At 50.9% G+C, this 12,378-nt stretch overlaps 1 protein-coding gene across 1 annotated transcript; it reads left to right on the plus strand.

The window, feature by feature from the left end:
* rbm38 (RNA binding motif protein 38) lies at positions 1-10,284 on the plus strand (the record flags this gene model as incomplete). The annotated part of the gene is given in 5 exon segments (XM_084479856.1): positions 1-477; positions 480-529; positions 2,270-2,393; positions 3,710-3,764; positions 9,894-10,284. Coding segments are annotated over 5 exon segments (789 nt in total). The 5' UTR covers positions 1-308.
* Positions 10,285-12,378: the final 2,094 nt, after the last annotated feature.

Consider the following 12,378-nt stretch of genomic DNA (forward strand, 5'->3'; position numbering starts at 1 on the left):
CATCTCTCTCTGCAGGAGACACGAGTTATACCATGCAACTGTGTGACAACCACCACGTATGATTCATCTGCACAGTGTTTTTCTGGGCTGGACGATGACTTGTTGTTCGCCGTGCCTACTCATGGAGGTCCATTATCTTCTGGCGCAGACGGTAGAAACCGAGTAGGCCTAGTGTGAAGTAACAGAAGCTTTTAGGCGGAACAGCTGCATGAAAGTTTGAGCTCCTCTCGTCTCCTCGGCCACCTGAAGCCTCCACGGATTTCCCCTCTTTTTTTTTTACATTCAAATTATTCTTATTTATTTGTTGAATGGGTTCGCCCATGTTTCTAGGTCAACTGGTCGGAGGGACGTTAGAGATAATGCATCCCACGCTAGAGAAAGACACAACTTACACCAAGATCTTCGTGGGGGGATTACCGTACCACACCAGCGACGCGTCGCTGGGGAAATACTTCGAGAGCTTCGGGGACCTGGACGAGCGGTGGTGATCACCGACCGGCAGACCGGCAAGTCCAGAGGATATGGCTTTGTAAGTTTTCAGTCCCGACTGGGTTAATGCACTAAAAAAATGTTTGTTTATTTTTATTTCGGCAAATAAGAAAACGATTAAGTAGAGCTACGATTAAAATAACCTTTCCATGCGCAATGCAATACGCATCGTTTTTTTTAACAATGAGAATGTAAATTAGACAACCCGGAACAATCCCGGTGTAGACAGGCCCAGGGAGAACCTCAACGTTGTGGCAGTTCCCCCCTTTTACTTGTAAAGTTAGGCCTAAAACAGGCTCATCCACATAGGGTGGTCTTATAGCCTGCTCTGCTCTGGGGTAAAATGGGCAATGATGACACATGTGCTATTTCAGAATTGTAGGCTGCTGTTTCGAAAACACAAGAGGGGAAATACTGTCCGGATGTGTGTGTGTGTGTGTGTGTGTGTGTGTGTGTGTGTGTGTGTGTGTGTGTGTGTGTGTTTTCATGTTCTCTATAGACAGCAGCTATCCTCTAACTATGCGCACTTATTCTATAGGTCCTAACAACCGTATGTTCTGGCTGTCCAGAGAGATGTCTTTAGTGAAATGGGTTAAAATGGGTTAATGGGCTCTTAAAAGGGCAAATAAACGTCAATGTAATGTGATATATATGTGATAGGGCACGCTATCTCTCTCTCCCCTGTGCGTGTGTGTGTGGGGGACTAGAAGGGTGAACCCATGTTTAAAGAGGTGTAACATGTCAGTTGGTTCACCAGATAAGACTTGCTTCCACCTACAGCTCAGCCCTCCTCCACAACGCCACCACTGGTGTGTGTGTGTGTGTGTGTGTGTGTGTGTGTGTGTGTGGAAACCTCAAACCACGGTATCAACTGCCAGTGTCTCACACCCCACGTCAGAACGCAGTGAAATGAAAGTGATCACTTACATGACAGAGTCCTGCATGTGCACTTTCTGGCTTGGCTTGGCTTGGCTTGGCTTGACTTTTTTAGCATTGCATCATGTAGGCAGCAAGTCGTACATGTAATACATACAGTGTGCTTGTATGTGTGTGTGCACGCACGTGTGTTTATTGGTGTGTGTCTGTGGATGTGCGTATTTGTGTGTGTGTGTGTGTGTGTGTGTGTGTGTGTGTGTTTGTTTGTGTGTGTGTGTGTGTGTGTGTGTGTGTGTGTGCGTATGTGTGCATATGTGTTTATGAGCACACATACTTGTGCTTATGTATGTGTGCACCTGTGTGTGTGCGTGTGTGTGTGTGTGTGTGTGTGTGTGTGTGTGTGTGGACCCCCCGTCCTCTACCGCCTGCCATCAGGTGCATTCGATTAGATCTCCAGAGCCGGCTCCTCTTTGCATCCTGGGTCTGAGAGTCCTCCTCCTCCTCCTCCTCCTCCTCCTCCTCCACCTCCCCGCAGCCTACGCCATCGCAGAGGAACACTGGAGTGCACCAGTGTAGATGTAGCTCTGCACAGGCAGCCCTGAGACCCAGCGCCGGGCTCCGTTCCCCTGGTGACAGAGGCTTGGATCGGAGCCTCCGTGTATGAGAGAGACCGCGAAGGCCTCTGTGTTGCCCGTGTTGCATTAGCCCAATAAAACCCTCCGTATCGTCAAGAGACATCTACAGACCTGTCTCTTGATCATTCGCGTCTGGATGGAAGCATCGTCTAACAGACTAAATGTGATGTCATGTCAACATTTGAGTATGATCCTCTAGACTCTCCTCCATGGTCACTATGGGGTCAGGTGTCAGTGCACAGGGAGTAATGGAGTTGTGTCGTCAACAGGTGACCATGATGGACCGAGGGGCGGCGGAACGGGCCTGCAAGGACGCCAACCCCATCATCGATGGCCGCAAGGCCAACGTTAACCTGGCCTACCTCGGAGCCAAGCCCCGCAGCCCGCAGACAGGTGGGTCTGACACACGCACGCACGCACACACACACACACACACACACACACACACACACACACACACACACACACACACACACACACACACACATGTACATGAGCACACACACACACACACACACACACACACACACACACACGTACATGTTGATGTAAACCCTGGTACCCTACCACCCTGAAAAGCCCCAGCTCCCAGTATGGTCAGGATTTCCCAGTGTTCCCATCCAGCTCAAAGGCCTCTGCTGCTCAAAGGTGCTGGGTCCTCCTCATCCTTCCCCCTACCCTCTACTCCCTGCTCTGTACTCCTCCCTCCCTCCTCTTTAATCCATCATCCTCCCCCGTACTCACTTCCTCACCTTCTCTCACCTCCCTCCCCCTCTCCTCCCTCAATGTCTCCTCCCTCCTGTCACCTCCCTCCCTGTCTCTTCCCTCCTCTCACCTCCCTTCTCCCTCCTCTCACCTCCCTCCCTGTCTCTCTCCCTCCTCTCACCTCCCTCCCTGTCTCCTCCCTCCTCTCACCTCCCTTCTCCCTCCTCTCACCTCCCTCCCTGTGTCCTCCCTCCTCTCACCTCCCTCCCTGTCTCCTCCCTCCTCTCACCTCCCTCCCTGTCTCCTCCCTCCTCTCACCTCCCTCCCTGTCTCCTCCCTCTTCTCACCTCCCTCCCTGTCTCCCTCCCAGTAGCACCAAAAACAGCCGTGTGTCTATGTGTGTCAGTTTGTGGGTGTGTGTGGGTGTCATTGTGTGTGTGTGTGTGTGTGTGTGTGTGTGTGTCAATGTGCGTGTGTCCTCATTTTTGGGTGGGTGTCATGCTGTGACTGATGAAGGCGTGCTGCTGACAGCTCAGTGCTCCGTTAGCGTCTGGGAGAAACTCCAGTGAGCGACGAGAGAGGAGGAGAGGGGGGGGGTGACACGGGGAGGTCAGGTCAGACCGTACGACGCGGCTAAGGGGTAACAGCGCGCGGGGGTCCTGTCACCGCGTGGACGTGTCTGGGTTGAGTTGCTGATGGATAGGGTCTCATGGTAAGGGGATGAGATGCTGGGAGATAGAGGGAGGGCCAACAGGAAGGAAACTCATGGCTTACTCACAGCCAGCTGATCTCTGGTGAAATCCACAGTCAATGAGGTCAAAGAATTCCATGTGCAAAGGCATTCAAGAGCATGGCTCTCTCTCTCTCTCTCCTTCGCTCTCTCTTTCTCGCTCTCTCTCTCTCTGCCCCCCCCCCCCCCCCCCTCTCTCTCTCTCTCTCTCTCCCTCTCTTTCTCTTCCTTGTATGCTGTGTCTGACCCCCTCTCCCCTGGTGTGTGCCTGCAGGTCTCTCCGTTGGAGTGCAGCCAGTTCAGCCTGCTTGGATTCAGAGACAATACGGGTAAGACAGATTCAACTGATCAATACCTCCATTTCCCGCTCTCTCTCACCTCTGATTATGATTATGATGTATGAAGCGCTGCTGGGGCCGTCACCATGAGTTCAAGGTCTCAATCATTCCCAGTGCAAATTGAAGCACCCTTGGCAACCACCAGCAGGGGGTCATACTGATTGGTATCCTAGCAACAGCAACAACAACAACAACAACAAGTTCTGTTGCTGTAGTCTAAGTACCTGGCTGGGGCTGGTGTGAGTCTTTGTGTGTGTGTGTGTGTGTGTGTGTGTGTGTGTTTGGTGATTTTATGTGGGTGTCAACACAATCGGTTCATTTGAGGCAACAAGTTATTGCGTGATACTGCTTTTCAACACAGACACACGCACAAACCCACACACAACTATCCTTATCCACCTTCATTTTTCCTTATTTTATCTCCCTCATTCACACACACACACACACACACACACACACACACACACACACACACACACACACACACACACACACACACACACATGCCCAAACACACACACACAGACTGGTATTTTCTACACACTGTGAGTCACTCTCTGATGCAGAGATGATGGCCACAGTAGCTAAAAGCCGGGAGTTACTGAATATAAAAACAATGTTGTGGCTGAGAGCCACCGGCCAGCTTCCTGCCCCCCCCCACCCCTCCCCCCCCCCCCCCCCCCCCCCAACGGAGTCACACACTCCATGAGCGACGGGGAGGAGACAAAGAGGCCGTAATGAATCACCCCCCACCCGCCCACCCTGAACCAAACACAGCCCGTGATTCATTCCCACGGTTGTGGTGGGAGGGAGGGACAGTTCACCGCCAGGCAGGCCTGCTGGGCCTGGCCGGACCCCATCGCAGCCCCCCTCCGGTGGGGAAGAGTCCCCTCTAGGTAGCGCCATGTTGTTTTGAGCGTTGCGGTTTTGGAGGAGGTCGACTCCTGTTCCTCATCTTTTGATGTGGGTCTAGAGTACGGTCCTCTGTCTCAGATGTATGTACCTACCAACAAAGAGCAACAGTGCACAAGCTGTGCTGTAGGAGCAACATCATCGGTTGACAATTCACATTTTAGATGAACACAACACAACAGTTGAATAGACAAAGTCCACTACACACATTACACAACTGAGGTTTCTGTGTCTTCCGTCCACTTCCGGTGAAGTGGATACGGTATTGAAAAGCAAAAGCCATTATGGATTTTGTGCTGTCCTGCTGGATCTTGACGGCTCTCAACTTGCAGAAAGGCCCCATTAACAGCCCGGCCCCCTCTCCCTCGCCGTGGCTCACTGTGCTATTAATATTGCAGCCCTCAATTACTGAATGAGTGATGAGGGAATTGACGTTGACCCAGATGAGTCTGTTTGGCTTGATTGAATGTGTCCCGCATGGAGGAAGGGCTTTTAACACTGCTGGAGACCGTCCCACTTCACAGCTTCTTGCTATGAGCTTTGCTTCCACCACCAACACCACCACCACCAGCACCACAACCGCCACCACCAGCACCAGCACCACAATAACCCTGTAATTGTATCCAGTACTGGGAACACACAGCGCCCTGTGTGTGTGTGTGTGTGTGTGTGTGTGTGTGTGTGTGTGTGTGTGTGGTGTAGAGAGCATTTGTGTTGTGTACACAGTAGGATTCTCTGAGCCCTCGCTCTGAGGTCCTTCATAGAATGATACCGTAGAAGACATGTTACAATACTTATTGTTGTCTTAAAAACAAACAAGCGCATCAGAGGAAATTATTTAGTTCAACAAAATGGGAACGAAAGCACACCGACCTTGTGTGTGTTTGTGTGTGTGTGTGTGTGTGTGTGTGTGTGTGTGTGTGTGTGTGTGTGTGTGTGTGTGAGTGGGTGTCTAGTGGCGCGTCTGAATCCTTGCACAGACCTGTGCATAATGAATGAGTGCCGGTTAAAAAAACAGAAAATGCATTGTCCCCCTCGCTGCACCGCTTGCATCTCTAGCTCTCTGCCTCTCTCAAAGGGCTCACATCTGGCAGTCGCTCGCCCCGTCTGACAGCCAGACCTCCCGTGTAAACAACAAACAGTGACATCCTCGGCTAAACTCAAACTCAAACCCTTCCTCGCCGGTGTTTGCTTTGGAGGCGAGGCGGCCCTCGGCGCTCGTCTGGGGAGGCTAGCTGAGGCTAAAGAGCTACAGCACAGCAGGTGGTGGTGGTGGTGGTGGGGGGGGGGGGGGCAAGGATGGTTTGCTGTGGGGGAGGGGAGTTGACATTTCCTGCGCCATGCACCTCCCCCCACTCAGCACACACCTCCCCTACCCACGTTGGCACACCCACATCACCGGACTTGTACCGGACCTGCGAGGGGTCCATGTCGTCCATCTTCACATGGTGTCCTATATTCTCCCTCTCTCGCTCGCTCCCCCTTGCCCTTACTCTTGCATGCTAATCGTTGTTGACTTCCCCTCCCACTCCAGTGTTGTTCTAGTCTCTACTCTCTCTTCTTTCTCTCTCTCTCTCTCTCTCTCGCTCTCTCTCTCTCTCTCTCTCTCTGTCTCTCTCTCTCCCTCTCAGTCTCGCTGTGTCTGGGGCTTCAGGTAAACGTTGTTCCCTGTGGGGTTAATCCCCCCCTACCTAGGGATCCAATTAGCCAAAGCACTTCGGTCCAGTCCCTAGCTAACACGAGACCTATTTCAAAAAGACGGCTACCTCAAAAGGCTTTTTACCGTGCACCAAGTCCCAGGTGTGCGCTCGTGAGGATGACGATAATGTGCATGTCGACTCACATATATCTTAGCATTATACCTCGGATTATGTTGCAGTGCAGGACTTCATGTTGAAGATCCGAGTAGTGCGTGTTTTCCTCCGCGTGTCACGCAGCACACACACACACACACACACACACACACACACTGGCCGCCTCAGGTGGTCGTTTTATCACACAACCCCCCTCTAGCAGTGTGTGGGTGTGTTTGTGTTTGGGTTAACAAGTGTGTGTCTTCCCAATTGTGTGCTTTTGTTTGGGTTAACAAGTGTGTGTCTTCACAATTGTGTGTTTTTGCATGTGTGTGTTTGTTTCTTTGTGTGTGTGTGTGTGTGTGTGTGTGTGTGTGTGTGTGTGTTGGCGGGGGGTAAATGCGTGTCTCAGTGTTGGCGGGGGGGGTGTAAATGCGTGTCTCAGTACGTGTGTGTGTGTGTGTGTGTGTGTGTGTGTGTGTTGGTGTGTTTGCCCGTGTGTGTTTGTGTGTGTCTGGGACTGACTCAGCCCCCCCCCCCCCCCCCCCTCTCCGCCCTCCTCAGTCTCATCCCTCATGAGGAACTATTAAAAGCCTGTGGGTCCTGCAGCCGGGCAGGAAGTGAAGGCTGATCCTTCACCTCTCTCCATCTCACTCCTCCTACTCTTCCTCTTCATCCTCCTCCCCCCCTTGTCCTCCTCCTCGTCCTCCTGCCTCTCCTCCTCCTCCACCTCACGGCCTCTCTCTCTCACGAGGAGCCCTGACATTGCCCTTCATCCCGGCTCTGAGAAAGAAAAGAAAAAAAAACTCTCTGGTTATCTCTTCTTCGTCTTCATTTTTTTGAATCTTCCTCTTCCTCCTCCTACTCTGGAGCTCGGTCGGGCTGTGTGGTCTCTCTCTGCCAGCTGCTCAGAAGCAGGGATACAGCGGAGCAGAGGAGAACCCACATGAAGTAGGATGTGAGGGAGGGAGGGAGAGGAGGGAGGAGGGAGGAGGGGAGGGAAGGAGAGGGAGAGGGAGGGGAGGAGAGGGAGAGGGAGGAGGGGAGGGAAGGAGAGGGAGGGAGGGAAGGAGAGGGAGAGGAGGGGAGGGAGGGAGGGAGAGGGAGGAGGGGAGGGAGGGGGCGGGACTCGGTGGAGGTTATTCTGCTCTCATGGTTCTGTTAGTGAGCACACGCCCACGCAGCTGTGCCAATTAACCCCCCCCGCCAACACACACACACTCACACACACACACAAGCATACACACACACCCTTAATTTGAGATATTATCCGAGTGAAATGTTCATTTTTGTCCATATATGTGTGACGGTGTATGCATATTCACAGATGTGTGTGTGTGTGCAGATGTGTGTGTTTGTGTGCCGTTGTCTCTATATGTGTGTGTGTGTGTGTGTGTGTGTGTGTGTGGGGGGGGGGTGTGTATCTGTGAAACAGTGTAACTGTGTTTGACAGCCTACGATGATGCCAGGCAGTGATGAGTGTGTGTGTGTGTGTGTGTGTGTGTGTGTGTGTGGTGGATGGGGGGGTCTATGTTACTGAGTAGCGAGCCACAGCTCCCCCTCTCCTCCGATGCCACTGTCACATTGCATCAGTCAGCCCCCCGGCACGCATCCAGTGTGCGGGGATACGGCGCGGTAGCGGCTCAGCCACTGAAATGACATTGCACTTCTGCTCTGCTCTGAGCCGAAGTGACAGTGATTGATTTGGTGGGAGAAGAAGAAGAAGAAAAGAAGAAGAAGGGAGAGTTAAGAGAGAGAAAGGAGCTGGTCTGTCTTTTTCTGTGTGTGTGTGTGTGTGTGTGTGTGTGTGTGTGTGTGTGTGTGTGTGTGTGTGTGTGTGTGTGTGTGTGTGTGTGTGTGTGTTTTGTGTGTTGTGTATACAGCAGAGGAGGGTGCATACAGGCCCAGGCCCAGTGTTTGTTGTGTAACTACAGGTGATCTGAGCTCACCGTCTGTTTGGAGACAAGCAGCGCCCCCCCCCCTCCCCCCCTGTCCTCACATCCCCTGTAACCACTGATCTCTGACACAGTGTCGTCACTGGCAAGGTTACTGCCAGTTTCGGATTAATGTAAAAACACAAGTGGTGCCCATGCTGGCCATCTCGCTGGCTACATGTACTCTCATGTTATGGAGTCCTTGCTGTACTGTAGCGTCGTATACAAGGGATGTTCTCGAGTCTGGCAGACAAGCTCTAATCTGGGTGAACCGGCATTTCACTTCGTTTAGCTGCGTACTTGTTTTGACCAAAAACGTGGCTTCAGGCTGAGATCTTTATGCAGCTTATTGGCAAAGACAAACTTGGCCGGCAAAAGTAAATTGTAAAAATGTGTCAGTCAAGCTTTCAAATCAACTCTGTGTATACTGGCCACTATATAATGAACATTAAATTCCCCTTTTGGAAGCTTCATCCACTCGCGCAAATGACTTTTCATCAGTATAATATCTGTATTAAAACTGTTCTGCTATAACATGATAGGACTGCTGGATCCCAGATTGACACTGGTGTGATCTATGTTGCAGCAGCCAGATATAACCGACTCAGTGCAGGTTAAGTAGACAGCCGTTAGCTACGAGCCAATAGGAGATGACGGTGGTATCTCATATCGGTTATGGCTGGCAGACCCACAAAATGCATAACCATGCTTCATTCATTGTGACAGGTATGTGCGTGCGTGTGTGTGTGCGTGCGTGCGTGCGTGTGTGTGACTGTTTGTGTGTGTGTGTGTGCGTGTGCGTGTGTGTGTGTGTGTGTGTGTGTGCATGTGTAGCAATGCTAGATTGCTAACATCAACCTCTCAAAACATCTATCTCGTGATTGTCAAAATAGGCTGGAATAACCAACCAATAATATTATTGATAACACCATTGGGGCGCCCCCACATATCCCATCCAGAATACTTCAACGTTAATTATTTTGATAGCGCCAAACAACCTCAATGGAATTGTACATCGAATCAAACTAAAATAGAGTCTCTGTACGCATGTATGGCCGTTCTTCGATTTTCCTGATAACCATTCATCCGATGGACTTCCTGCCCCGCGGGTGTATTGTTGAGGGCCCGAGGCAGTGTAGGGTGAAGTTGTTTGGATGAGCGCTCCTCCAAAGGCTTCACACAGCGATACCGTAGGCCAGGCCATCGGCCCATTTCGTACAGGCTCGTATCGGACAGGCACCACACTAGTAATGACAATAACGAATAACGGGGGTAAAGCGTCGTGGCGAGGGTTGTTGTAAAGATCCTGGGGTTCCACAGTCTGCCTGTACTCATCCTTGAGCAATGTGTCACCCCTGGCTCCGTTTATCTCAGTGACAGTCACTCAGGATCAACGCGCACACTGAACAGTAAATCACGATCTCTGACACCACCATCATGTGATGACCCTCCGCTAACCCTCGGCTCTTCTGCCCCTGCAGGCTGACCCAGCAGTACGTCTACCCCCAGGCCATGCTCCAGCCGGGCCTGGTCCTGCAGCCCCAGCTTAGCAGCCCCCCGGCCGCCCTGGCCTCCCACTACCTGGACTACAGCTCCATGTACAGCCACTACGCCGGCCTGGCCGGCGGGGGCCTGGAGCAGTACCCCTACGCCCCCTCGCCCTCCGCCGGCTACCTCGGCTACAGCTTCTCCCCGGCCGCCGCCGCCGCCGCCGCCGCCGTCGCCCCGGGACACGCCATCAGCCCGCCCATCCACGCGCACCCTCCTCTTCCTCCTCCTCCTCCTCCTCCTCCTCAGCTGGCCCCGCTGGTCGGTGGGCCGCCCGCCTCCTACCTCCACTACCCGCTGCTCCAGCCCGACCGCATGCAGTGACCTTCCAGGGCGTGGTCAGTGGCTGATTGGTGGTGGTGGTGGGGGGGGGGGGGGAAGGGGGCGGGGTTATGGGGTTATGTTGGAGCCACTGTTGCACTATGAACCCGTGACATCATCAGGGTGGAGCGTCGGGAGGGGAGGAGTTTGTTGACATGTCAAAGGGCTTACGGACAGCACATATTTTGTCTTTTTTTGGTGTACTTTGGTGTTATTTGGTGAGGAAAGGTATCCGCACAAAAGAAGAGCTGTTTCGAAGTGGGGGTGGGGGGGGGGAGAAGGTAAAAAAAAAACATATAATCTGCATAAGAGAGACATTTGAGACAATTTTTTCACCACTTTCTCGCTGAAGTCCTTCATGTGTTGGATGAGAAAGGCGTCCAGTGGACATGTGAGGGCAGCTCCTCCGGAGACGCTGGGCCGGGGGCCGTCCTGAGAACAGTTCCACTTCCAGAGCTCCCCTCTGCAGGAACACATTCTGTTGGCCTTAGGAAACCTCTCATCTTAAAACTGTTGTGTTCTCCTCTTTGTTCGTGTTTAGCGTTTTTACTACAGCAGAAAGCAAAAACAATAATATTTAGACTCCATTTTGTTGAATGTCCTGTTGCTAGTTGGTGTTTTTATCTACTGCTGGTAAGTTCTTATACGACGATAATCAGAGTTTGACTGAATATGCAATTAGGGCGATACAGAGATGACCAGAGGAACGGTAGTCTACACTGACTGTAACAAACTCTTTTATACTGCTTAACTGGAGAGAGACCAATGTGAACAATTAAAACCCAAATCCATCCCTCGCATCACATTTTCAGACTGTTTTTAAACCTGTTAATCTTTGTACAACGGCACATCCATGTGTTGTAATGCTACTTAAAATGCACATTTGTAAAAAAAAAACAACAACTACAAAAAAACAGCAAACGTCCTCGTATTTGTGACTGTGCGCGAAGATGAGCACAACCAACTGTGTATGGTGGGGGTGTAAGAAAGAGCAGGAGGGACAGAGAGACACTCGCCGTGTGTTGCAGTGTCAGGACCCGGTTCTCCGCTCTCTCTCTCATTGTGTCTGTCGTCCCATTGTTCTGAACCAGCTGCAGAGTGAACACAGGAGGCAGCCATGCCACTCGGGTCCGTCCGTACAGTCGCTCCTCCAGTTACAAACAAGCCATACAGCTAATAAATACAAGAGATATGCAAAATATCTGCTCCATTTGTGGGTTCCTTTTTTACCTTCAAAAATGATTCATGATTACCTTGCTTGTACGGGAGTTTAATTTACATTTAGGCTATTTAATCTCACTTGGTGGTAGAGTCTGTGCGAACAAACTGGCATCAACAGTTGTTTTTCTCTGCCCTGGGCCGTGCCTCTGCCTGGACCCAGACACCACTCGTCCAACAGCAGAGGCTATGGGCATAGTGTGTGTGTACTAAACCAAAGATAGGTGTAGTTTGGACGTGGTATGGATACAACTTGGTTTCCCATTCTACAAAGCGTCTTTAATTTATTAATGACACTGCTGACACTGTTCAGTGGTCACTTAAATACACAGTCACTCAATATGAATAAAAACATATACATATAATATTATATTTTGTATATCATTTAAAAGATGTAAGTGCTATATATATATATATATATGTGTGTGTGTAGGCTAATATATTTGTAAATAGCATATAATTGGTAATACACCATTCAGCTCTCGTTGCTAAATTGTTAACAGTGGAAAACACTAGAGATATGTGTAGATTGGTGTTCAGCATCTGCCCAGCGCTTTAAGCTTTCGTTTTGCCTTTATCTGACACCAATAACAAAGGAAATGCATCCACGCCAGAGGGGCGAACCATCGAAAGCCCAATACTGCCTCCTGGTTGCATTGCACAGACAGCACATTACTCGACATCAGACTTAAAGCATTCGATATATAAATATAGTTAATGTTAAATAGATAATGTCATTTACGTGCCTCACTCTCTAATGTGTTTCTTCTTGATTTGCTTCATCCTTATCATATTTCTCCGTTTCGAATGGGATGTGATATGAAGCGTTCTCTACAGGTGACCCACATTGAGTCTTCAGTCTCGGGCTTCTACCGCCAC

This window comes from Micromesistius poutassou, assembly GCF_964030765.1.
Source record: "Micromesistius poutassou genome assembly, chromosome: 15".
Taxonomy (NCBI): domain Eukaryota; kingdom Metazoa; phylum Chordata; class Actinopteri; order Gadiformes; family Gadidae; genus Micromesistius; species Micromesistius poutassou.